The following is a 26,465-nucleotide window of genomic DNA, read 5'->3' as shown; positions in this document are numbered from 1 at the left end:
TGAGCTGTGTCAAGGCACAGTCTCAGTGAATTTGCATGCTCCACATTCCTCACTGTCTGAGCCAGTCTCTGAGCACCACCTTCACAGGCTTTCTGCTCATACTGTGTGTTTAAGGTCAAGATACCATACCAGTCTCAGAAAGCTTATGTGGTCTGCAACACTTAAAACAGCCCTTATTTTTTTCTTTTTGTTTTTCTTTTTTTAATGGAGTGGAAGTTCTTCTAGTTATTTCTTTCTGTTATTAAATTACTAATCATGGATCTGAGTGATTGCTTTAAAACCTAGTATTAACACCAGCTGTATGTATATCACCATCTACCTTAAGATTAATGACTGAATTGATGTGATTTAATAAGCTGCAGCACAACACCACCACCAAAGTAATTCTTCATGTTTGCACTTAACCTGTGGGAAACATAAGAGGAATCATGGTAGCTTAAACCTCTGTGAAAGAAAACACAGATGGATATCTGAATTCTACTTATAACGTTGAGGTCTCCTCTGTTGTACTCGCTGAACTCCTGACACCAGAGGATGAACAATCCCTTGGCACAACTGTGATGCTGTCAGTGACTAATCTCTGAAAGTGAGCTGTGGTGAAGGAAGAGGACTGGAGGTGCAAGTAGAACAAATACGTTTAGACTGATACCATATGGGCACACAGCTATTTTGGAAGTTTTCCACTCACTGCTGTGGCTCAGTGCATGGCAGTGCTTCTACCACTCACATCAGTCATTGTGGAGGTTTCATTGCACTCATGGCTTGGGCTCTTAGCCACCAAAGTCTCTGCTGTAATTTCTTCTTGGGTTACTTGGCACATAACAGGGAGGTGCAAGTCTCTGTGGATTCTTTGAGGGGGTGATATATGGTGCACAGACATCCTTGAAGTAAACTTCCTCCCAGGAATGCGCTCACAAGCTGCCATAACTTAACTTATAACTCTGCAATATAACACCATCACATACAGACCTTTCTATGGAAATAAGTTCCAGTTTTGATCTTTTCTTTGCCTGGGAACACCTGGACAGGTGCAGTAAGATGCTGCAGTCTTTACCCTGAAGCAGAGGGATACAGATAAGGGGAGTGAGGACTCCACAGAGGGCAGAAGGAAGAGACCGAAAGGCAGGGAGCAGTTGAAAGTGGGAGGTGAGTGCACAGAATTGGTGTGAAGATCCAGAAGATCATCTTTTATCCACAGCTTATTCACTCCTTTCTCCATCTCACATTGATCTCCATTCTTTGCTCTCTTTGCTCCTCTGCTCCTGAAGCCAAGGCCAGCATGTCAGAGCAGATGTACCTTCACATTGCTGCTGAATTGCAGCCCCTGTGATGTCCGCGTGACTTAAGAAAAATGTGTATTTTATGATGAACTGAAAACATGGAAGCTTATGATAGCACCAGTCATTATCACTGTTGCACAGTAACTCTTCTGCCTTCTGCTGGGAAGTAGCTGCAGGGTACAGCTGAGGCTGTCTGAGCCAGCATCCCTTCCCTGCTGCAGGTGTGTAGCAGCTTCTCTTTTGGATGCTGGCTGGGTCATGGAGAGAGAGGGGAGATAGAAAACTATTCACTCTGGCTGCTTTATGATCTGTTTCTCTTTGAACCATAGCATTTTCAGAACTGGAGGGGAGGAACAACTGATGGGATCCAAATGAACCATGATAAACAAGCTCTCTCCTGCTACTCAGATATGCCTCCGGGCCTTGAAAAAAAAAAAAATCAGCAACCAGGCCATAACTGTGATTTTTTTTTTATTTTCCTCCCAAGTGTCAGGGCAGCCACTCTTGCAGCAGGTAGCTAGAAAAGCTCAGGGGGCATTTAGGATGAATGAGAGTACACTTTGCCTCAGCCATGGCCATCTGACCACATGTTATCTCACCCAGTCCAGAGAATTAGGGAACGAAAAAGTTGCAGCCTGAAGAAGATGCCCTACTGAATTTTGCTGTCCTTGGACTGTCAGACTGGATGGCAAAAAAACTCAAGACCAAGCTGGGAACTTACAGTAAATAATTGATTTAGACCTTTCAGGCTTACTGAAAGATGTATCCTTGGCAAGAACATGGAAGAATCTGAGTTTCAAAAATGTATTTCAGTATTCAAAACCCTCTACCTGCATATATATCATACCCTGCTAAGGTCCAAAAGCAGACAATATGTGCAAGTCTGTACATGCAAGGCTATTGTTTCCCTCAGCTATGGCTACGAAAAGGAAAAAAAAAAAGCATTGAAGTATCCCCTCTCTAGTTAAGGATATAGTGATATAAACCCAGCAAACTCCTCTGTGTTGTCCTTCTCCCATATCTCTCACAGACTATTTGTTATTTCCAAAAGACAGGACACAAACAGAGCAGGCCTCCAGTGCCTGGGCAAGTGTGCTTTGATTTGGTTTCTGTCAAATAATCCCAGTGCTCCAATCCATAAAGGAGTGATTAGCTTCTCTTCTTTGCTCACCTTCTTATCAAAACATGGATTAAAGAAGGGTGAACCACTTGGAGCAAACTGGAGGAGGAAGGAGCCTAGCAGAGTTCTAAGAACCTACAAAGAAGATAAAAACAATCTTCTGGGTTTAATTTATACAAAACTCCTATATCCTTTCTTTTAGTCAGTGCTTCACCAGCCTGAAGAGAACAAAGTACAACTGCTGCTGAGATGAGTGTCTCTTGCACATTGTTTACAAATGCTAAAGACAGGGTCTCTTCCGACAGAGGAATCTCATTCTCTTTTTTATTCCTCCGACAGAGTTTCCTACAAGGCAGCAAGATCAAGCCCACAGTAATTAAGATGCCCATCCTCTTCCCACCACATTCAAGTACAAAAGCCTACTCTGACATCAACAGGAAAGAGAAAGTAATATTATTAGTGTTAATTGGTTAGCAACAAATCTCTCAGGGACATATAAAGCCTATTCACAACTTGAAACAGTTACATAGGGGAACACATAACTGAGCATGAGAACTCCATCAGTTCTCAGCATGCCTGTAACCAGTTCAGCACAGACTTCAGCTTGCTAAATCCAAATAACCAGTATGCTTTGGAGAACAGTTTAGCAACAGTATTTCGATTCTTACATCTGGGGGGTGGGAGGGGAGGGGAAGAAAAAACAAACAAACAAAAAACCTGCTTGAAAGAAGAGAGCTGTATATTCACATTGTTTCACTTCCATAAGCAGCAGGCTATCTCCTCTGCACTTCCTGACATTCAAAGATATGCTAGAATGCAATATTAAACAAAAGCTTCAGGAAGGGAGAAAAACCTTGTAAATAGAAATAAAATAACCATTTCCATTTCATTAGTAGAGTAAAGTCACATAAAGAACTATTGCCATCTTCTGATGGAACTTAAGATTCACCTCTGGACCAACCTTACTGTAATCTAGGTACAACATAGTTCCTGTCACCTGAAACAAAGTCATCAGCCTCCAATAAACCTGAAGGGAGATTGAAGAAATTACAATCTTCTGATATAAAAGCTTTCAAGTTTTTCGACTGCAATAATTACAAAAAATGTACAATTTCTGTAGTTGTTCTGCCAAAATTACTGAATTATCTCTTTTTCAGAGTAGTGTATTACTATTTGCAGCTCTCTTTTTCCAGATATCTACTTTATATCTGCAACAGTGTATCTATGTTGCCTACTGACAGCACAGCATTCAGAAGGTATGTTTTGTACTTTTTGACTCTAACTCTTCATCCTTTAAGTTTCACATTTTAAGTTTTTTGACTGAAGCACCCAAATAATTTACAAAGATGATCCACTATCTGTAGGAACTACTTGTAGCACCCTGTTTGTTGGCTTGAGACTACTATTATGTATCATTTCAGGGTACAGGGATAGGAACCAGGCCTTACCCTGACCCTGCCTTCCTTTGGAAAGCTTTTTGTGTTTCAGAGCTCAGATGACCTCCTGGAGTTACTGCTCTTAGGCTGTCTGCCACTTGAATCCTCATTTTAAACAGGGGATTTGGGGGATACACAAACATTGGGATTATATATTTTAACATAAAACAGGCCCTAATTTAAATATACTATTCTAGTGGCTGACAATCCAGTTGGACATTTGATTCATACTGTGCTGCTGTCCTCTCAATCACACATCCTTGCGGAGAAATACACTTGCAGGATGTTCTCACTTCATTCCCAACCTCCCTGATCCTGATGTAGCCCTTGTCTTCCAGACTCAGAGCTCCCCACACCAAGGCCTGCTCTGTACAAATGTGTTTGCAAGTTCCCTGAAAAACTGTATGCAGTGTGCCTGTCAGCCCACTCCATTTACACACCCCACACTACCTGTAGGCATTTTGCAGTAACCGTGCTTATCCCCAGAGTCACAGCAATATTTCGAGGTGACAGTAAACAGCTGAGTTTAGTTTCATTCTCTGCTTATGGTGCAGAAACATAATTCAAACTCGAAACCAAATATTTAAAATCAGATCTGCATTCCTGACTTCTTTGTTAAAGAAATAAGACACTTCTTCAATATCAGACTGGAAATCTTTAAAAAAGCCAGGACAGTCTCTGAATGTCAGGCTATCTTCTGTATGACCAAGAGAAAAAGTCATCTTAGCCTAATTCAGCCTGAAGAAGCAGAGCCTCATCCATCAGATGCAGGACTCAGAGAGCTCACAAGACAGTCAGGCCCATGATAAACAAGCATTACAATATATCCAAGTTTAAAGTCACTATTAACAATTTAAACTATTGGAGAAGGAGAGAAGATGCAGCAATTGCCTTAAAGAAATTCTCCTATATAGTTCCTATATGTCTGTCCATATGGAGAAGCATAGACACCATGAGTTCAAGCCTCCTTGGCCTGAGCCAAGCAATGTCCCTCAGTAGTAATCCAAGATGACTCATACTACAAAAAGAAAAATCTGTTTCCAAGTCTTTGTATTTTCAGCTTGCTCTGCTGTGGGAGTCATAAATTACGTTAACACATTCATTCGAAAGCAGAGTGACATCACTAAATTCATTTCTCATAAGACAAAATATAGTCATGAGACAAGAAAAGGTCTCCAGTCACTTTCAGTACCAGGCTGGGCAAAACTGAAGGCAGTGATTTTTAGTTGATTACATATATATATATATATATATATATATATATATATATGTGTGTGTGTGTGTGTGTGTGTGTATATATATATATATATACATATATATAAAAGTGATATGGCACAAATGCTAAGAAAAGTTTTTTAAGTATTTGCCCAGACATTTAAGGAAATATGATGAGGAGCATATCACTGATGAATATACATGGCTATGCCATAAGTGGAAGTAGAAATGATTGCTTGAGAACTTTAGCTGAGAAATACTGAAATGAAATGGAAAATCTAAAGCAGACTTTCCAAGTAAAGACTATGTTGGAGCTAGATGAGGAAGAGTGAAGCGTAGTGCCATTCTATAAAACAGGTGAGGAGAACCCTGGTTTAGAGGAAAAATGCTTTTCCATTACTAAGGTATACTTTACATCAGTAAGTGTTTTTCTCAGATAATTAAGGTAAAGATGATATTGATGATTAATGCTCTTTACTTAATTTTACCTTCAAGCTATTACTTGCATCCTTTGATGTAGTCTCAAGCCTAAGAACATAACTAACCCATGCTTATTTTTAGTTATTTCCAGTATTGTTTCAAAGAACAGATAATGATACATTTTCAGCCCAAGACTACTATTAAATAAAAAGTAAGTTTCTTGCTATTTCAAATGTTTTAGATTAAGGTCCAAAAAGAAAAGAAAAAAAGAAAAAAAAAAAAACACTTAGACCTCTGAGAAGACCTGATTTTGAAATTTCCCAGTGGTTAAACTGAGAATACAGGTCAGCTTCCTAGCTATGGTAAACAGAGTTGTACTGGTTTACATCAGCTGCCTATATGGCCCAGCTGAGATTCCATTTTAAATGGACTGTAGCATCAGACCCACGTTTTACCAAGTTCACCACAAAGATAGTTAAAAATTCTTATTTTCACAGGCAGGAGATTCTGGCAATTTTTTTTAATATCAAGGAATTCCTCAAATTGGCAAAAATAATATTCCATAATAATATAAATAAAAATTACATAAGCATTGTATGTCCAATTAATTGCAACATTTGATGTTTCTCCATCTGCATTCCGCTGCCATGTGCTGAAGCCAATCCACTGCAGCAGCAACCCTAAACTGGGAAAACCAAGCAGCATACCAGATGTAATACATTGACTTTTTCTTACAATGACTTCTGATCAAACTTTTTCATCATATTGTGATGTTAACACTGAGTCAAAATTGTGTTATTAATTACTTTGCTGATAGGAATGGAAAGTATTTCATATAAGAAGTGTGTAGAGGCAACCACCTGTGGGTATATTAAAGGGAGCAGATTCTAATCTTAAGAGCCATGGGCATGAACCTAGATTTAAAATTCCCTTAACATATTTTAATAAATTAGAGAAATCCTGGGGGGGGGGGGGGGGGGGGGGAGAGAGGGGAAAAGATAGTCATTCAATAAGTGAAGTGAACAATGAGTCAGGATTCAACAATACACATAACATAAGGAATAACTGGGTAGCTCATATTGCTGCAGAACATTTGGAGGACTATTGTGAAATTCAAGTTCAACATCAGTTAACAACTCTGTGCTATGCAAAAGAGAAAACATTGTACTGAGAAATATAAACAGGAGTCTCATTTATAGACAGATGATGTCATGCTTCTGTTATTCTTAGCACTGGTAAAGTCTCAGCTCAAATGTTTTGTCCAGTTTTGGACATCGTATTTCAAGAAAGATGAAGGCTCCAGATGAGAGTAACTGAAATTTTTTTAAACACAACATACAGGCAAAAATGAGCAATTCCAGGTTGCTCATTTGAAAATAGTGTCAAAGGTGATATAGTAATTATCTTCAAATCTTTCAAACACTGCTGCAAAGGAGAATGGGAAGCTATGTCCTTCAATTTCATGAGGAACAGAACTTAAGAGCAGTAAGTTAAAATGCAGCATGGAAGACATAAGCTGGGAGCAGGACAAACTTTTTCACATTGAGGCACTGTAATATTGCACAGGGGGTAGTAGCTCAGGGTGCAGCAAAGGCCAGCTGCTCCCTCAGGGGTGGGAAGCCAGGAGCCACGTGCACTGCCACAGCTGGCAGAGCAAAGACGAAGCAGCCAGGATCTGTCCCACTGCCCTCAGCAAGGGGTCAGGGCAGACTAGGGGAGGCAGCCTCAAGCCCATGTCATCAGGCAAGTTCTGGGTGATGAGGTAGGTTCAAGGTCAAGCTAAGCAGTCAACCAGCAGACTGAGACCAGGAGGGCCCAAGGTCAAGCTAAGCAGTCAACCAGCAGACTGAGACCAGGAGGGCCCAAGGCCAACCAAAGCAGGGTGGTGGTGGAGCTAGAGCCTGGCATCTTACAGCACTGCTCAAGCAGGGACTGATGACCTGGGCTGGGCTGAAATAAGGGTCCTAGGCCCAAGGGCAAGGATGGGGTCATTCCAAGAGAGGGTGGTCAGAGCCATTAGGGTTGTGGCACATAGAATGCCATATGGAAAGGAAGGAGGTCTTCAAAAGCAAGCTAGGCAAATTCCTGAGAGGACGAGCACAGCCTTGGGGCAGAAGAGACCAGGTGATTTCTAGGTTTGTCTCCCTTACTTTGACATCTAAAATTTGATGCCACAGGTCTTAATTATTGTACATTTGCTGTGGCACATGGTGAATGTTGCCTCAGACATCGGGAAGAGTATCTTGGACAGAACGAAAAGATGTCACACCAGATCTCTTAAAGGTCCTGGATCAAAGAGCAAGAAATATCTTCTCCACTTCTGGGGCAAATATATAAGGCATTGATAATTTACATCCATAGACTTTTTATTATATTTATTATTCCAGTAATATTGTTACACTGACTACATTTTCTGTTTGGATAACCTGCTTTCACTCTGTCCATAAATATTTTATATGGTTAATATAAATATACTGGATGTTGAACACTAAAGTATTAGCTGTTTCTATACAGTAGAAAGTAGATTATTTCTTCAGCTGTACTTCCTTTGGCCCTGTAGATTTATAGTTTTCAAACTCAGATCACTTGTTCACCCAAGTCATACTATACCGCTGCCAAACAAAGAATATAGAAGAAAAAATGTCCACTAACAGATATAAAATTTATGTGTCAGGCCACACTTATGTAAAATTAACATCCTTCCAGATGTTACAGAAGTAATTATTTCCTGTACTCACACTGTTAATTTCACTTGTGTTTTTATAACTTGTAATCATTATTTGCTTCCACTTTTTCCTTCCCATTTTACCTATGGAGTGGTTTTCCTGTAATCTTTCTTAAGTGTGCCCACCAAACAAATGCTTCAGGCATTCAGTTAGTGTCTTCATATTGCTGATGCTCCCTATTTATCTAGCCCCTAATCACCACAGCACACTTCAAAGAGAAAACCCTAGGTTAAGCTAAGTTCAAGTATTTTGGGCCTGATACCAGATTACAGAAAACTGTCTTCCTCTGAATGGAGGCAAAATAGCATGCATTTGCCCACGATGCATTTTTAATTTGTGCTTATCTCCAGGTGGAAGAGAGAGCTATAACACATGTAGGTGGGCTGGCTCACATGCAGGATGTGCTGAACATCTCAGAAGACTTATCTGCAAATGTAATGGATATTGGACCTTTTATTAAAGAAACTGAGTAGCTGAAGTTTTTGGCCCTGGCATGTGGACTGATTGGAGTTTAAGTTTATTTGTACTATCATGTTGTCCTGGATGAATATGCTGGGTAGTGTGATTTTGAGTCGACGTGTATATTGAAAAAGGAGACTGAGTAATTGTATGTTTTAACCAGCTAACCACTAACCCAGCTGCTGGTTTCAAAGTCAGGAAGAAATATTTTTTAGGGATAAGGGACTTACTTCATATTCTTTCAGAGATCAATGAAGCAAGAATATTTGTTGTAGGCTCTTTTCCAGCTTTTTCCTTTCCAGACAATTCATAAAACATTAAGCACTAGGGAAGACAGCTGGAGAGACAGGGACAAAGGTTGTGAGCTTCAGCTAAGAATTTACTAAAGCCCTTTCTGCGGTGCTATGCTGTAGCTGTGAGGGCAAGCCAAAAAGAGCTCCTTTGTTTCCAGCAACAGATATGAGTGATGAAAAGTACCCTGGTTCTGTCTTGCTATGCCTCACTCACTCTGATTTTGTATACTTTAGATTATTGGAGCAAACTTCTCATGTCAAAGTAAACAAATCAGCATCTTTCACTACTACCTAATATTCAGAGAGAGAATACAAGAGAAACTTAGCACCATACCATGTGTTTTCTGTTACCAAGAAAACCAAAGGGCAGGTAGAGGTTTGGTGTCTAATGGGAATTGACAGTCCATTTGTATGGGAAGCAGACTGAAGTCTCCTTCCATAACCTCAAGAAATCAGAATGTAAAAGCCTATCAGTTCCTGCTGCCAACCGAGTCACAGATTTCACTAAGGATTCAGAAAAGTGTCTAGATACTTCTCACAGCACTTACATGTGTTGCTTCTTCAATTCTTCCATCCATTTAATAGAGATAGGAAAATGGATTTGTCATTTTCTATTAGCACTGGAAGACAGGTTACTGAGCTAACCTGACTAGTTAAGATGTATTGGTGCGATTGATGCAGCTGCAGATCTTAGGATAGGACTTCTCTTTCTCATCCCAAATAACAGTATTGGGCAAATGCTTACAAACTGAAGACTGCATAGATCCATAATTCATACGTAGGGCTGTTTGGAGGATTAGCAGAGCAGTGGTTATGGTACTGTTATTATATTGGTATAACTAACTTTATTTTCTAGCTCAAAGCTTTAATTTAGATAACACTAGTTGAGGATGCCCCTGCTTACTGAAGGGAGGGCTGGACTAGATGACCTTTGGAGGTCCCTTCCAGCCTGGACCATTCTATGATTCTATGTTATGGATGTGAGCAAGGCAATAGATTAAATTGAAGCAAGCGAGAGTGGACTTGAAAACACAAAAGTAGAAGAAAAAGGTTCGGAATCAGAATCACAGAAAAATTTACTTTGGAAGAGATCTCCTGTAATCACCCAAATGATCTCAGACAGCTCAAATGGAAATTAAAGCTTCAAGCAGAAATTTGGCTGTTTGCAATACAAGTGTATTACTTTAAAAGTCTTTAAAAGTCTTTAAAAATTACTTATCTATGAATCTGCTCATCAAATAACAACAGCTGCAAGATTTAACCTTGGTGGGACAAACTTCATTGACCCTTGTCTTCAATACTCTCAATGCTAGTACTAATTCCAAAACCTGCCTCAGGGGAAATTTGGACAAATATTCTAATTAGTGTAAATTTTCTTTAGATATTTTATTGTTGTTCTTCTCTTAATTTCTTTTTCAAACTTAGAATAAAAATGAGAGATATTTTGAGAAATTCACATAACTGGGTTAGAAGGTACCCTCAGAGGTTATCTTGCCTAACCCCACTGCAGTGAGAAAGGGCACCTCCAACTAGATTAGGCTGCCCAGGACCACATCCAGTCTGATCTTGAGTGTCTCCAGAGACAGGGTCTCAACCAAATCCCTGGGCAGCCCATTACAGTATTCATCTGTTGTTAGTTTGTCCTTCCCCTAAAGGCATCAAATTCTATTAAACATAAACACTGTGAAAACGTTCTGTGTATTTTTAAAGATCATTTTGATGTCAAAGTAGATTTTATATTTAGTAGAGCAATAAATAAACAGTAAGATTACCTGAAATGTTACTTTTTTACAAATATTCTGTGAAATACCAATCGAATTTTCCTAATGCTAAACAAAAATGTGCACCCATTTGCCTTAAGGAAATTAGTCACTTCTTGGGTTTAAAAACAAAAACAAACAAACAAAAAAAAAAAAAAAAAAAAAAAAAAACCACAACTTTCTTATTATTTTACGTTCACGTGGCGCCACCTTGTGGGCTTTAAAGCTAATGCATAAGTACTTTGTGCAGAATGATATCACTAGCTTTCAGAAAACTCTGGGTTGTTATTTTAATTGTAGTCATTTCATGAAGATCAAACAGCTTGAGTGCTAGTGATGTTTCCTACAAGTCACAACTCAATACCATGGTGAGGGTCAGTCTATTTTCTCAAGTAACATGGGATAAGACAAGAGGAAATAGCTTCAAGTTGCACCAAGGGAGGTTTACCCAGATATTAAGAAAAATTTCTTCACCAGAAGGATTGTAAAACACTGGAAACAGGCTGTCCAAGGAAGTGGTGGAGTCGCCATCCCTGGAGTTACCCTCCTGGGATAGTGGTGATCCAGCAGTGTTTGTTTAACAGTTGGACTTGATGATTTTAAAGGTCTCTTCTAACCAAAATGATTCTTTGATTCTGCGATCCTTGAAATGAAGAGCACTTAATGTGCTTTGCATAAGACACTTTGCTTAAACGTGGGCAGGCAGACCAAAGACAAGTTCTCTTGGGGTTTTCTGCGCTGATTTTACATATTAGGAAGATTAAATGAATGTCTTATACACCCTCTCATTCCAAATACAGCATAAAATCAAAGTTTAATGACAAGCCTTCTGAACCACACAGATCATAGGTCTTCCATGCAGCAACTCTTACTGCAGATTTCAATATACACAGTTGAACTAAAGCCTATCTTCGACTGAGAGATTGCAAGTCCAATAGAACACTCTGTAGATCACTTTCAAAACTATTTTAAATTGCATCAGAGTTGTAGGGTCCATAATAGCTTGATGTCCTCATTATATCTTTACCTACCAAACTGAAAAGTTGTCTACTACATTTCTGCTTCTTCTAATAGCATTTTTACTGTGACCAAGACATCCCTTAAGCCTGTCTCTGACAAATGAAGTACCTGTTTTCTGTTGGTTGTATTCTTAACAACATATTGCTTGCTATTCATCTCCCCTTTTGCATTTGTTATACGTAGATTGAAGGATAGGTGGCTAGATAGAAAAGCTGTTCATTCTCTTTCCACTAGCCAAGTTGTAGAGTTACCCCTTAAGTGTAGATTTATGGGGGTTTGGGCACCTACCAAAATAGTCTTAAAAATTAATCACTTATCAATGGTATTCTTGGCATATTTGTCTCATAGAAAGCTCCTCATTTTGTGAAATACTCCCTCGTTAAGTTCACACAAAATTTTGGTTGCAATCTGTTCAGAGGAAAGCTTAATATTAATTTGTGCTACTACTTGATCATGCTTAGGTGAGTACTTAATTAGATCACAAGACTTTGTTAGTACTGGTATTGGGAGAATTCCAGAACTTACACTGCATGACAATATGACTTCATTTTCCTAGTGAAAAAGCCCCATTTTCGCATGAAACTGGATCAGTGGAGAGATGTCTTTTCCTGTCTTTATTAGCTTCGTTTAGTTTGCTTTCTGTCCTTCCCAAAACAACAGAGCTTTGTATTACTTTCTCTGAGAATCATCCCCTCAAAAATCTTTTGTCCCCAAATGCTATGCTCAAAGTATATTTATATATTCATCATTATTAAGCAGATCAGTCTTGTATGCAGTGTATTTTGTCTTAAACTGTGAATTATTTAGGGTAAGAATAAGTTTTTTTAATTTTCAGTGATGCTTCATGCAATATGGACAGCACCTCAAGCACTGATTGCAGATACAACCACATGTATGTTTGAATTATTCATAGTTCAGGCAGCTTTTCCTTGGTTAATGATTTCCTGTATTACATTAGTTGTATTGCTGTTCTCAAAATTATGTCCAATTTGTCAACCATTTTCTGGTAGGAAGAGCATGTTCTGTCACAGTAGAGTTAATAGTCAGTTTGCAGTTTGGTTTTTTTGCATATATGGTCCAATGCATGGTGACCTGTGTTATCATCCCACTTCATACTTCTCTCTCTTTCACTACTTGAACATCAGTGTAAAATTAATTTCTTATTCTTCCTCATTAACAACAATATAATTCTTGGGGGTTTTACCTACATTAATTCTTTAAACATGGAACAACATCAAATTTGAGATAAATCATGGATATCTAAGAATTCTTCTATCTAGGACTTTTTTTTTAATTGCTTTTATCATTATTTCTACACCAAATAGCATTGGAACATGTAAAATTGCCACAGTTTGCTTTCCCAAAGAGTGAACAAACCTAGCCTGGTCATGTTTGCCCCGGAAATCTGGAAATGTTTGGGGAATGTTAGTTACATGTCAAACAGGAAGGCAAAATTGGTCTAACGAAATGCAATGGAATGAAATGGAGTTTCATTTCACTTCTCAAACATAGCTTGCTCGTGAGTATGAATAACAATATAATATTATGTATGAATGCAGCACATGACACTGAAGCATTTTAACATGCAAGACAAAGAATAAGGTTTTTCTTAATCAGTTTCACCTTCAGAAACAGACAGTTCCAGAGATATCCATGTTTCAGTGAAGAAAGCCAATGTCAGTCAGAAAAAATCTAGCTCTTCTGATAAGTAGCTCTACACTCAGAAGATGTTGCTAACTCTTGTAGCTTTATCACAAGTGCCATCACAGCTCATACTTTTCTTTAAAGACTTGGATGTCTCTGACTTCATGAGAATTTTAATTCTATATGCAATTGTTTCATCTTTACAGTTGCCTTTAAAACTATTTATAAAAGAATCTTGCTATTCCATTCATAGATTCAAAACATTTGACAAGAATGGGATTTGACAACCTTCTATATTGCATTTCCTTGTGCTGAAAAAAAGTGTCCTGTGTAACTTCAAATAATACATCAAATCAAATGGACTTTGATTAGGTGAAATGTTTTGGTTTGTTTGGGTTTTTTTTTTTTTTTGTTTTTGTTTTTTTAGTATCTGTTACTTGTTGCTAAACCCCTTGGGATAAGTCTTCTTTAATTATTTAAATTGCTGCGCTCACATCTATCACTTCAACAGACTTTAGCCATAAAAATCCATAAATCCCCTCACAAGTATACCAGTGTTCTGGCAATGGTTTGGTAGTGGCCACACGTCTTTTTGTTCTGGCTTCAACTTCTTCCATTTTTCTAGGTTATATTTCTTCTTTCATTTGTTTTCCTATTACAGTGATCTTCTATTTAAAGAGAAAAACTGAAGCAGTCTCCAAATTCCTGCCAGAAAATCCTTCTGTTGGTTGTTTGTTTGTTTGTTTGTTTTTGGGGGGGGGGGTGTTTGTTTGGGGTTTTTTGTTTGGTTTGTTGGGCTTTAAATTATAAATATCTTCTCAATATAGTTTTAAGTGTAACATTGTTTCAGTGCAAATGGTAACATAGTGATACCTCGTAAGAATAGGATTTACTAATTGGGAGAGCACAGATGTTGAATGTTTATATGCACTTCTGCTATAGTACTCTTAGAAACACAGTAATGTAGCTACATTTTCAGCCTGAATGTAATTGCTTTCAATGCTATGTTTTCAGAAGGTCTAATTATTCAACTAAAAAAATATTTTAAAAAAGCAATTATATGCAGAATATGACAGTGTGTGCATGTGTGTGTGTGTGAAACTTGGGGCACCATCATTTACACCCGTGTACAAGAGATTTAACCCTAGCTGGAAGAAATCATGTAGAGCAAAGAACTGATGCTTTTATCCTGTATGCAAAATACCAACAACATCCTTGGAATTGCTAGGAGCGTGCTTTTACTTTTTATGCCACTAAGAACTTGCAGGGGCCAGGCTGCACAAGCAATCAGAGGCCCAGAGGTAGTTTTATGAGCAGTCCCCCAGGAAGATGTCCGAGTTTTCCTCCCAGGTGGCCCACCCACCCGCGAGGCCCGTTTTCCCGTGTATTTTATCAGCGCACGAGGCCCTGCCCCACAGGGCATGCTTCTGCCGAAGGACCTCTAAGGCTCCAGACAGCATGTCGTGGGAGGACGGCACTGGAATGGGATAGCCCAGCTTTGGGAGGAGCTTTTCTCCTTAAGTGGAGAGGCAGATGCCCGGGCCTCTGGGCGGGAGCGCAAAGGCGTGACGGTAACAGAGACCGAGCACTGAACGAACCGAACCCTCACTGACATGGCACAGCTCCCGCCAGGGGAACAGCCTCACAACCCGCCTGAGCCGCGCCCATTCCCCTTCTCTCATCCCATTGGCTCCGCCGTGCCCACTCTCTGCCAATCTCTGATCGCGTTCTGCAGCGCCGCTGTCGGCTCCTTCTCCTTCCTCTTCCCGCGCCTGCTGCCGCCGGCGCGCTTGAGGAGCTTCGAGCTGGGCGGGGCGGGGCTTCGGCCTCGCCTTCCCAACGGCCGTTCCCGTCCGTCAGCCAAGCGGGCTCGCGATTGGCTGCGCGGAGGGGGCAGGGCGGGATGGCGGAGGGGCTCCGCCCCCGCGTCCGCAGCGGCTGGGCTGAGGCCATGGCCCGGAGGGGGCCTGCGCGGCCCGGTAAGGTACGTGTGGGGCTGGGGTTTCGGGTAGTGGGGGTGTGCGGGGCCTCGCCTTGTCTGCAGTCAGGTGCCAGCCCCGTCTTTAGACCTTTCGCTTTGCTCGACGGAAGGAGTAGAGGATGGGGAATGTCCTAGCCGAGTGTGGGGCTGGGCGATCAGCGTAACGATTCCTGAGGAGAAGTGGGGCCTTCCCTCGGCATAACCCAGCAACCCTGCCTCAGCGTTCTGCTGATTTATGTGTGTCGGTAATGGGCTTCGCAGCAGGCAGGCCTGTTGTTCAATAGCCAGCTGAATATAAGCCAGCAGTGTGCCCAGGTAGCCAAGAAGGCCAATGGCATCCTGGTCTGTGTCAGAAAGTGTGACCTGCAGGACTAGGGAGGTGATGGTCTCTCTCTATACAGCACTAGCGAGGCCACATCTTGAGCACTGTGTTCAGAAATCGATGAAGCTTCATGCTGTGAAGGTATATTTTGTGAAATAAAAGCTTCAGGATTCAGTCCCTAATGAGTCTCCCTCTCTGGAGATGTTCAAGATCTATCTGGATGCATTCTAGAGTGATCTGGTATAGGTGGTCCTGCTCTGGCAGGGGGGTTGGACTAGATCTTTCGAGGTCTATTCCAGCCACTGATATTCTGTGGTTCTGTGGCAGTAGTGGGCCCCCTCTAACTTCTGAGAGTTGTAAATTATCTTTAACTCATCTGCCTCAGCAAAAGTTCATAGGATTGGTGTGCAATGGTAGTCTTCAATCATGTTGTGAAGGTACTTCTTGAAAATCAGAGTATATTTCTGTAACCAACAGATACTGTCTTCTGGAAGACTAACAGGAGCAGCTAAATTAACAAATGGACGAAAACAGTAAGTCCTTAATCATGAATACTATATAAAATTGGGTGTATATGTCAGTGTTTGGGAACCTTATATTTGTCATACCTCACAAGTACCTTATATGTCAGAAAATTATGCTTGTATGTCAGAAAATGTTTTTAGCTTCAAGACAATTCAGCTGGATTCTAAGGAGCCCATGAATAGACAGACTGAGTAGAAATTTTGCCTGCAGAAATACAAGATTGACTCTTTGCATGTCTTATGAGATTAAATGTGTATAGTTGCTAGCCATATGTAAGGGTGTTGAGTAAAGGCTGAATTGTCCTTTGACATAAGCTGCTAATACCTGCTCAAATATGTTTGTTGCAGAAATGCAATTTTTTCAGAAAGAGAAAGATATTTTTTTCCTTGATAAAATTAGTTTAGTTTACTGTTACTGAATAAAATCAAAGTTTTTCTGTATGTATTACAGAGGTAGTTTAAGCAGCGAGTTTGACTTTTTCAGGTTTGGCTTAAGAAAAGGATGTAATTCTGATGTGGAGTCTGCATACTCTCCCTATTCCACTGAATCTGATGATCAGGTAATTAAATTACTTTTTAATACAGTTACTTGTGTCATAGAAGAAAATCAAATTAGACACCACTGCATCTGAACTACAATTAGTTCTTGTAAAGCTAGGAAGAAAGTTCATGTTGCATTTGCAAATACGTGAAAGTTGTCTTTGTGTGCAGTGAGTTTGGCCCTGACAAATATTATTAAGACACAGGATACATTTTGCAAACACAGTTATGCTGTTTGTGACCTAGGGCTGGCCCTGGCAGATGTATAAGCAATTTGGTTAAGTTCTGTTTTAAAAAGAGTGAGTTGTCTGGAGTCGTTGGTGCTGTAGCACTGTCTTCTATGTAGTGCTGTTCTCACCATGGTAGAAATAGGCTGTAGGTAATAGCCTTAACTGTACATGGAAATAAGAATAGAAATCACTCACATGCAATTACCAGAACATGAAATCCAGTAAAAGTACATGTATGCAACAAGACAACAGAGTTACTTTGTGAAATTTGTGTGTTTGCAAACTTTTACATAATCAGAAAGTAATACATGGAAAATGACACCTTTTTGGTGGTGTTCAGTTAAGGGTTTTTCCAGCTGACAGGCTGGGGAACACTCCTCTCTAAAGCAGTATGTTAGTTTATAGGATGAAAACTCTGATACTCCTTTTCTGACTAGTATTTTTTGTGCAGGTTGATACTATTCACAATGGACTTGACCGTTGTGCAACTTTGCTGAAGAATATCTTACAAAATGAGGCAGCAGGTTGTACCTATTGAAAAATCTAAGTTACAGTTTTAGTTTTTGTGAGACTATTTTGATTTGTTTTGTTGACTAATTTTCCTTTCAACTTACACCAGAAAGGGAGCCAATCCACAAAAAAACAGTGAAAAGTTCTGTTAAAACTGTTTCCAAGCCTTTGCTAACCAAAGGAAATACTTCTAAGAAGAAAGGGTTGGGAAAAAACTTTACTCCTGCCCACATCCAAAAAGAAATCGGTGAGTGGGCTTTCTTGGGCTTGCTTTTTCTCAAAAAAACACTGAGAGACTCCTCAATTTATCTGAGGCTTCAGGTAATTGTTGGGTTTTGTTGTAGGTTGATTCAGGGCTGGATCCACAAAAGTATATAGACATTACTCATAGCTTTTTAGAAACCTTAAATTTTTTCAGTTACTAAAATTGGCAAGTATTTAAGCTTTGTTCGCTGAGAATAAAGAATTTTTGTTTACAAAAGTGAACATCAAGTTTAACTGGTATGTAGTGTGGAGGAGCATTATAATACCTCTGCCCCATTTTTCCTGGACAGCGAAGCATTACAGTGCTTGGATTCTGTTTAGGATACACAGCTGTAAACTCTTCTGGAGTTAGGTGTTAACTTTCTCTGAAAGGTCAGTTTCTGGAAATGTGATAAAATAGGACTTGGCTGTAGGCTGAGTTACTTGCAGTTGAAATATTTCACTTTTTCCTCCCTCTCTCCACCCTGTTTCTTTTGTGATTTCTAAGCAGTAGGCAGGTGGGGCTGTAGGCAGGTGTGTAACAGAATACCTATTGTGTGGGTTATGCAAGTGGAGCACAGAGCTGATACCTTTCTAGCACTGAAAAAATACGGTGTTTTAATTATCCCCAAGATAAGAAAACTAGGTTTGGAGAGTGCATTGGTATGGGTTATCCCTAGTGGTTTAAAAGCTTAGGAAACAGCTAAGCAGAGATTTTAAGAATTGCGTTTTAGAGCTGGCCTTCTGTAGGATTAAATCTCTGTGTGTCCCTCAGGGACAGCTGTCTGTACAACTGGGTTAGGTTGCGCTGTCCAGAAAAAAAAGTAAAAAATTATGGATTAGTTTGCTGTAAAATAAGTAAAAATCTGACTGAAATCTTAGGCTGTAGGGTTTGTGTAGATGGAGAAAACTTAGAACTTCGTCTGTGTGTTTTGTTCTTTCTTGGTAGTGCCAACCTCAGATAGAAAATTTGCCTCATCCATTACACCTTCTGCTCCGAAAGAACATCCCTGTGCAGCACAGAGTCAGATGGTTCAGCTAATTCATGTGCCTTGCAGCCAACGCTCTCCTGTGACGCATCAGAAACTGTGCGAGCATGTGCAGACTCAGATGTCTCTCATAACTGGCCAAACACCACAGAACAGCAATGAAATTCCTACTTTAATTCCTTTTCCTACCTCAAGTCGGGGTTAGTAGAATTATTAATGTAAAGCTTGCTGGATTGCTGTATGAGTTTTGTACAGAACTGCCCTGATCTATGAGTGTTGTTTTCTTTCAGGAAGTCAAAATGTTGCAGCTTTTAATTACCGAATACCTACCTCCACATTAGCTCTACCCCTGCAGCATTCAGCTAATCTCATATCTACTCAGTCAGTAAGTAAAGGTTTGATTCTGACTATTAATGAATGTTTTAAATTAGCACTGCCTATTTACTTACACATTTATTTAAATGTGTGGGGTTTCTTGGATTTAGGTAATAATTTTTCGTAAAGAAAAAGAATTGCATATTTCAACCGGCAGTGATGAACAGAATAAATAATTAAAGAAAATACTGCCATTAAAAATATTTTATGTAGACACCAAAAAATGCATGTTGGAGACATTTCTGCATGGTGAATTCTGTAATGGATAGCAAACATGGAAGGTGCAGAAAATTATTCATTACTCTTAATAATTACATTCTCAGCAACACACATCAGGATTGTTAACCAACTCAGGATAAAAAAAATATATCTCTTGTATGTAATTTTTCCCTGACAATGATCAAATGGATTAATTCCTTCAGACACTGTGCAGTGTCTTAGAGCCACATTTTAAAATACTTGTGTATTTCAGGGTATAGAATAGGACTAATGGAGAGAACCAACTGCCACCTTGGGCAATGTGGTAAACAGCTTGCACCTTGAAACTGTAAGACTATAGAACTACCTTCCATCTGCAGGCAGGCCCATGTCCCTGCATAGGTAGTGCTGTCCTTGATTTTTAAGAAATTAATCTACTTTAAATATTGAAAGGTAATCTTTTTTTGTCCTTTTTTTTCTTCTTCCCTGTTCTGGTTTGACTCAAGGAATGAGCATTCATAAAGCAAAATAGTGAAACACTGCTGAGGTTTTTTTCTTTACAGAACAATGAAAAAGAACTATGCTTTAATGTTGCCACTAGCATTTAAGATAAAGGCAATTTAAACCAAATTTACGTTTTAATTTCTTCTTAATACACAGGAAAATGATGCAATTAATGACTTGTAGTTGCTTTTATAACCTGCAAAGAAGGATTAAGGCCACATTGAGTCAGATTATTTTTAATCATGTTAATTTTTTGTTTAATATGAATATTCTTTTTGCAGGATGTTCCTGTAGAGAGTGGCAATGCATGTGTGCCAGAGATGGGAGGACCTGTGGTTTGCCCAGTGGTATCTGCTGCTCCTACTGCACAAATACAATCTGCCAGTGCTCTTCCTAATGTGCTCCCTCGTGTAGCATCAAGTGAACTAAGTAACACTACAGTGCCTACATTCACCCCATCATCTGGCAGAGGGATGACCCCAAACCATGAGCAACATATAAAAGAAGCAGATTTGATAAGATGCATACAAGCTCACCTGGCTCTGTTACAGTCACATGGAATGATGAATGGCAGGACTGAATGGGAGTGCTGTCATCATTGTCCAGCAAAACATGCTTCAAGTAAAAAGGAGGATGATACTTCTGAAGAACTCAATGAGGACATGGTCAATGAAGAAAATGAACTGAATGTAGTTGGCGTATCTCCAGTGAGAGATACAAGCTGTAAGACAAATTTTGTGAAGAAAGTTCTAAAATCTAGAAAAGGAAGTCCAGAAGAAACAGCCCATAAGGTTAAGACTGTAAAACACCTTCTGGGAGAGCTCAGAGCATTGATAACAGATCATGGTGAGGACATTTTCAGTGTGCAGTAGGGTGATTGCATACATTTGGATAAGTAATAAAGTATTTTATTGAGTATTTTAAATTATCATAACAGCCATGTTAAGGACTGTTCTCATCTCATATGCAGTGTTTTTCCCCCAAGAAAGAGAGTAGTGTGGACAGATTGCAACAGCAGTCCCACCAAGGTTGGTCAGAGAGGTCACAGATTGTGATCAAGAAGCTAAAGCATAGTTTTCATAGTCAAGCTTAAAGTTTTAAAGTAAGTATATATAGTTCAAGATGAGGTTTTCTTTGAAAGAAAATAGGTACTATTATAGCACTTCATAGACTGCTTGATCACATCTAAAGTACTACTGTCATAATTAATAAGGTTTATATGTTTATGGGGTATTTTTTTCCCCTTCACCTCTTGCAGATGATTTGGAAATGTTAAGGTTGATGGGTGAAATAGAAGACTGCATATCACTGCTCCCAGCTGTAGCAGAGAGTACAAATACACAAGCTGAAATAGCACTAGCTTTACAGCCTCTCAGAAGTGAAAATGCCCAGCTGCAGAGGTTAGTAGCTCATCAGTATAGTTAACCTGCTTACATTCTTTTTGCAGTGTGTTCTCAAATTCAGAAATGTCACTCATTTCAGAGGAGCTCTCGTACATAACTCAGTAGCACTTCAGAACAGGGAGAGATATTTACCAGAACTTGCAAAGGCTCTTTTTGTGCTGAAGAAATACAAGAATGCAAGAAAAATGCATTATGAAAACTTGTTCATATTTCTGAAACATTCTGTGATACTCACTTCTCAGTAGCAACTACTTATAAAATTAATTTAAAATGCAGTGGTTTTGAAGTTTAGATCTAAATTTGTGCTTTTTCACCATTTACATTCAGGAAACTAAGAATATTAAACCAACAACTTGAGGAGCGAGAAAGAAGTGAGAAGACATCTGGACAGAGCTGCAGTTATGAATGTAAAGTACTGATAGAGAATTATGTTTGTTAGGGGCATTATTGTTGAAGTTTTATTTAACTACATACAGACTTAGAAAAATACATAAGTAAAAATAACTATTTTGTGGCCTTTCATGGCAGGTGAACTAAGCGTTGTGGGTTTAATCACGCAACTGCATGGATTGCTGTATTGGTTTAGAATCCATATAGTGATACTTGGCTCTTCAGCTGCTGAGCAAATTATTTTTCCATATGTGCCTCTCAAAATTAAGATGACATTCTAGATAATTAAGAAAAAAGCTTGAATTTTATCTGCCTCAGAAAACCCTTTTGCTACCTGTAAGAAAAACTCGTGTTGCTGTTGATTATTTAAAAAATTTGTTTGATTTAAAAATTTAAACTGTGCTGCACACGGGCACTTAAAACTCTTTGTTTTACTTTTGGTAGTGGTTCCTTTGCAGTCCTTGAATATGATGCTCCAAAGTCAATTACAAGAATCACTGAAAGGCCTTGAGTCACTGCAGGCTAAAAATGAAGAACTACTTAAAATAATAGAGAGTCAGCAAGAAGAAAATAAGCGTCTTGCAAAAGATATTCAAGATAAAGAAGAAGAATTGCTTGAAAACAAACAGCATTATGATATTCATTCCACCAAGCTCAAAATTGGTGTGTGTGTTTTGAATTTGTCTATTTTTCATGTAACATTTTAAAACTTAAAATAATTAGGTAAATTCTTGGTATTTTAGAAGTGGAAGAGGCATTAGCAAATGTGAAGAGCCTTCAATTTAAGCTGGAAGCTTCCGAGAAAGAAAATAAGATTTTGGGGATAACATTACGTCAGCGTGATGCAGAAGTTAACAGGCTGCGTGAATTAACCAGGTACTATTGGCTAAGCTATTTTTTGCCTCTTGGCATTGTCTTTCCCTTTTTTTTTTTTTTCCTCCTATGTACTTTGGATTATTGCAGTCTTAGTGTCTTGAGTTAGAGGTCATATAGGCTAAAACTTCTCTTCTTAATTATTTTTTAACTTAATTATTTCAAAGCTTTATGACGCGAGTTCTGTTGTGAAATAAAACACTTCCTGCCATAATTGGAGCAAAGTTTTAATTCTTAATGGCAGACCTGCCACTAAGTGTATGGACCTGAAAACCTAGTGGTATTTCCCTTGAAGCTGTAGAATTTGGAAACTTAACTCAACCTCAGTTAAGGAGGAGTTACTATTTTTTCATTCTTTCTTTTTTTCCACTGGTTCAGAAATTGGACTGTTTCAAAAAGAACTCAAAAGATACGTCTTCAAGACCCACAGCAAGCTTTCCATGTGGGAATGAGCTGTCCTTTCTTTAATTGTGCACAAATTTTAAGTAGATTATGTCCAGATATTATGGGTAAGGGTAGGAGTTCTTGGATCACTGAATGAAGGTGGTGTTACTCACAATCTTTTAGAATTATTAATGTAAATTTATTTCATCCTGGTCTTTTACAATGAATATGGTTGCAAGCTAGGAGATTTAAGTAGCTTTTTGCACATGCAAAGTGGTATGTACATAAAATTTGTTTGGTCATGATGTGCACAGGAAGTTAAACTGATGTCTGCCTTGTTTATAGTTGATTGGAATGGCAGAATTCTTTTTAATCAGTGCTTCAGGTTCTTTAATAGAAGCTTAGATCTGTTACACACTTCTGTGACTCCTCTACTAACCACCAGATGGTAGTACAGTGATGTCTTTACTACAATGTGTGTTTGCTATATCCTTAGCTTTTTAAGTATTCACGTTCTTCAATATACAAAGCAGGAAATGAGGAAAAAAAATATATTTTTATTTAGATGCAATAGGAAGAAGAGTTCAGAAAAAATGTTACTCTGATAACTTTATATTTGCTCTGTAAATTTGCTGGTATCAGTTGACTTCATTTTGTAGTACTTGTAGTACTTGAACCCTAACCCTAACCCCTAACCCTAATTTTGCCAGATTAATCTTGAGAACTGGAAGAGGGTAGATTTAGACTGGATATTAGAAATTCTTTGCAGTAAGGGTGGTGAGATAGTGGAATGGATTGCCCAGAGAAATTGTGGATGCCCCCTTCCTGGAAATATTCAAGGCCAGGTTGGATGAGACCTTGAGCAACCTGATCTAGTGGAAAGCGTCCCTGCCTGTGGCAGCAGCGTTGAAACTAGATGATCATTAAGGTCCCTTCCAACCCAAACCATTCTGTGGTTCTATGATTTTAGTTGCTTCATGGGCATATTGAGCTGACCTGAAGAAATAAATTGAAGGAACTTGAAACTGGTTCACATTTATGCTGCATTTTTTGCACATTTATGCTGCATATTTTGGCAACACCTAGGAAGAGATAACTTTGCTGCAGTCTGACTAATCTAATAATGTGATGTTATATAAAAAATTTTAACTATTTTTCAGTGGCTATTTTTAAAACTGATTAATTGTTTTTTGTTTAACAGAACCTTGCAGGGCAGTATGGCCAAGCTTCTCTCTGACCTCACAGTAGACGTTAGACCCAAACCTGAAAAGGGTCTTTCAAAGTCTCTTTTGGAAGACCACGAAAAGCAGATGCAACCTGATCCATTTCCTGGAAGTACTTCAGTAATGGCTTACTTAAAAAAAATAGAAATGGATCATATTTTGACAGATACAGAACTTCAGTTTGCAAATAAAAGTGAAGAATTAGAAATGCAAAATCTAGCCTATGAAAACTTGGTAACTGAAGGAAGTAAAATAAACAATACATTCTCAAAAGAAGGAACATCAGCACCCAGAATACTACTAACCTCAGTGAAGCAAGATGCAGAAACAGTTAGTGATTCTGGGACTTTACTAGATGACCGAAACAAGTTGGATGAGACTGTTTATATTCCATTGTCTAGCAGTTCCTCTAAAAACCAGCAGCCCATCTCAGAAAGAACTGGTGTGCTACCTCAAAGTAGGGAGGCGTGTAAGATGTTGGACTACCGCTGTGAGCTTTCAAACTCTATGCAGCAGAATGGATGTGATACATTAAAGGATCAAACTAATCTGGATAAAATAAGTGCTGGGTACAGTAGGAAAAAGACTATGGAAAACACACTTGAAGCTACAGGGGATAAAGTAGAGCCCGAAGGAGACAAAGTACAAATGAGGCCAAAAGGGACTCCAAGTAGGGCTGCAAAAGACTTCACTGATAAATCAGACCATCCTCAGCCTGGTGCATATCCTCGCATACCAGTGCTATTTCAGAAAGAAATTTCTCAGAGAAAAGGCAGTGAAATAGCTAGGTTTAGTTCCATTTCATTTGATGATATATCAGGGAGGTCTGAGTGGAGTGCATCTTCCTTCTCAACATTTACTTCTCGAGATGAAGAGGACTTTAAGAACAGCTTAGCAGCCTTGGATGCCAACATAGCTAGATTACAAAGAACTCTGCAAAACGGCATGATGAAGCAGTCACTATGAGGAAACAAAATGGGGTGCACTCATTTGGATTATTTAGGAGGGTTTTAAGTACATCAGTAAGTATGGTACCAACAGGAGGTTTTTAAATTTTTTTTGTAAGAAATGACTTGTTGCTAACTGTTTAAATTATGAATGGGATTTGTTCCTCATTAAGCTGTGGTGCTGCTTCATTTGATATGTACAATTTGAAATAACTGGTATAAATGCCTTTTTTTAAATTATGACTTGGGTTTTTACTCTTATTTGCAAATTCATTCTTAACTGTTTAAGACACTGGTGTGCTGTTGGCAGTACAGTTTTTCTATTAAATGCTAAAGTACTTATGCTTTTTCTGTGTGCTTTTTCGAAGTAGTAAGAACATCATTGAGAGAGATGCATTTGAAGTAGATGCAGATGTGATAAAAAGAAAAGTTTATTTAATTGCTATTTGAGTGTTATAAAACTGGTTGCAGTAATTTTCCTTAGTTATGACCCTGTGTTTCAAGAACCAACTCCTTGTTCTGCTTCACCATAAAGGCATGCAAACAGTACTGTCAACATGAAAGAAACAAATGAACAGGATTTCTTACTCAGCTGCATTGCTTCTTCATCCAAATTGGTTTTAATGAAGAATTGGGAATTTAACTGGTGAAGATGGGGCTGCCTTGGACATTTTTAAAAGAGTTCTACCTTGACTAGGTACATGTCTTCAAGTTGTTTTCAGGGATCTCTTAGGTGTAGAAGGCTAAATGAAACTTCCTTGTTCAGTGATTCCTTTTTAATTCCCAAAGTGTAATTGCAAAGTACCATAAAAGGTACAGACAGGTTTCACAGGTACAGACCAGGGAAGAGCCAGCTGCAGAGCGGCTCTGTAGGAACACTGAGAGTTACATTTGCTAAGTCAGGATCATGCAATTCTAAAAAAAAAAATTAATAATGCAGCCATCATCTGGGATTTGCAGTTTATGGTAGATCCTTTAAAATACATGAAGTAATCCTTTTCTACTCATCACTTGATAAAACTCAACTTTCTGTTTTGAGCCTTTGTACTTGAAGAAAAAAAGTTGGTTGAGTTCACATGAGGACAGGAAAAAAACCTGTTGAAGTTCCTTTCTTTTATACAGTTCTGTTTTAGGTCATAGTTTTAACAAATATTTGATTTTTATCTAAAATAAAACAGAATATGGTACCAGTGAATAAACAACAGACTGATGCTGAGAAATAGAAGTAGCTGATAAAAAGGAGACAAATAAGGCATTAGTGAAAGCTGGCAAACCAGTACAGGTAGCGAAGCACTAAAATACATGGTGTAAAGAAGTCAGGGAAATTCCATGCTTGTTGAGGTGTCAAACATCTATTGGGTATAAATGCAGAGAGTCTAGACGGAGTCACCTAAATTGGCTTTCAGGAATGGGAGCAGGAGAGGGAATGATTCCAGTCTGTTGTTCTCCTTGGCAG

General features: G+C 38.9%; 1 protein-coding gene across 1 annotated transcript; it reads left to right on the top strand.

The window, feature by feature from the left end:
- The first annotated feature begins 15,324 nt into the window (after positions 1-15,324).
- On the top strand, positions 15,325-25,100 carry CCDC14 (coiled-coil domain containing 14). The gene is made up of 13 exons (XM_054381092.1): positions 15,325-15,357; positions 16,154-16,209; positions 16,685-16,760; positions 17,422-17,494; positions 17,590-17,727; positions 18,673-18,912; positions 19,003-19,097; positions 20,071-20,635; positions 21,048-21,189; positions 21,520-21,599; positions 22,027-22,245; positions 22,326-22,458; positions 24,041-25,100. The coding sequence occupies exons 1-13, from the start codon at positions 15,325-15,327 to the stop codon at positions 25,026-25,028; spliced, it is 2,838 nt and encodes a 945-aa protein (XP_054237067.1). The 3' UTR covers positions 25,029-25,100.
- The last annotated feature ends 1,365 nt before the right edge of the window (positions 25,101-26,465 follow it).

The sequence above is a fragment of the Indicator indicator genome, chromosome 5, assembly GCF_027791375.1.
Source record: "Indicator indicator isolate 239-I01 chromosome 5, UM_Iind_1.1, whole genome shotgun sequence".
Taxonomy (NCBI): domain Eukaryota; kingdom Metazoa; phylum Chordata; class Aves; order Piciformes; family Indicatoridae; genus Indicator; species Indicator indicator.
This window is presented reverse-complemented; position numbering and strand designations above follow the sequence as displayed.

Bases quoted from the DNA above. Each gene is read 5' to 3' on its own strand.
- CCDC14 (XM_054381092.1), top strand. From the start codon at position 15,325: ATGGCCCGGAGGGGGCCTGCGCGGCCCGGTAAG. The intron at 15,358-16,153 runs GTACGTGTGGGG...TGTAACCAACAG, and splicing joins GGCCTGCGCGGCCCGGTAAG to ATACTGTCTTCTGGAAGACT. The intron at 22,459-24,040 runs GTACTATTGGCT...TTTGTTTAACAG, and splicing joins AGGCTGCGTGAATTAACCAG to AACCTTGCAGGGCAGTATGG.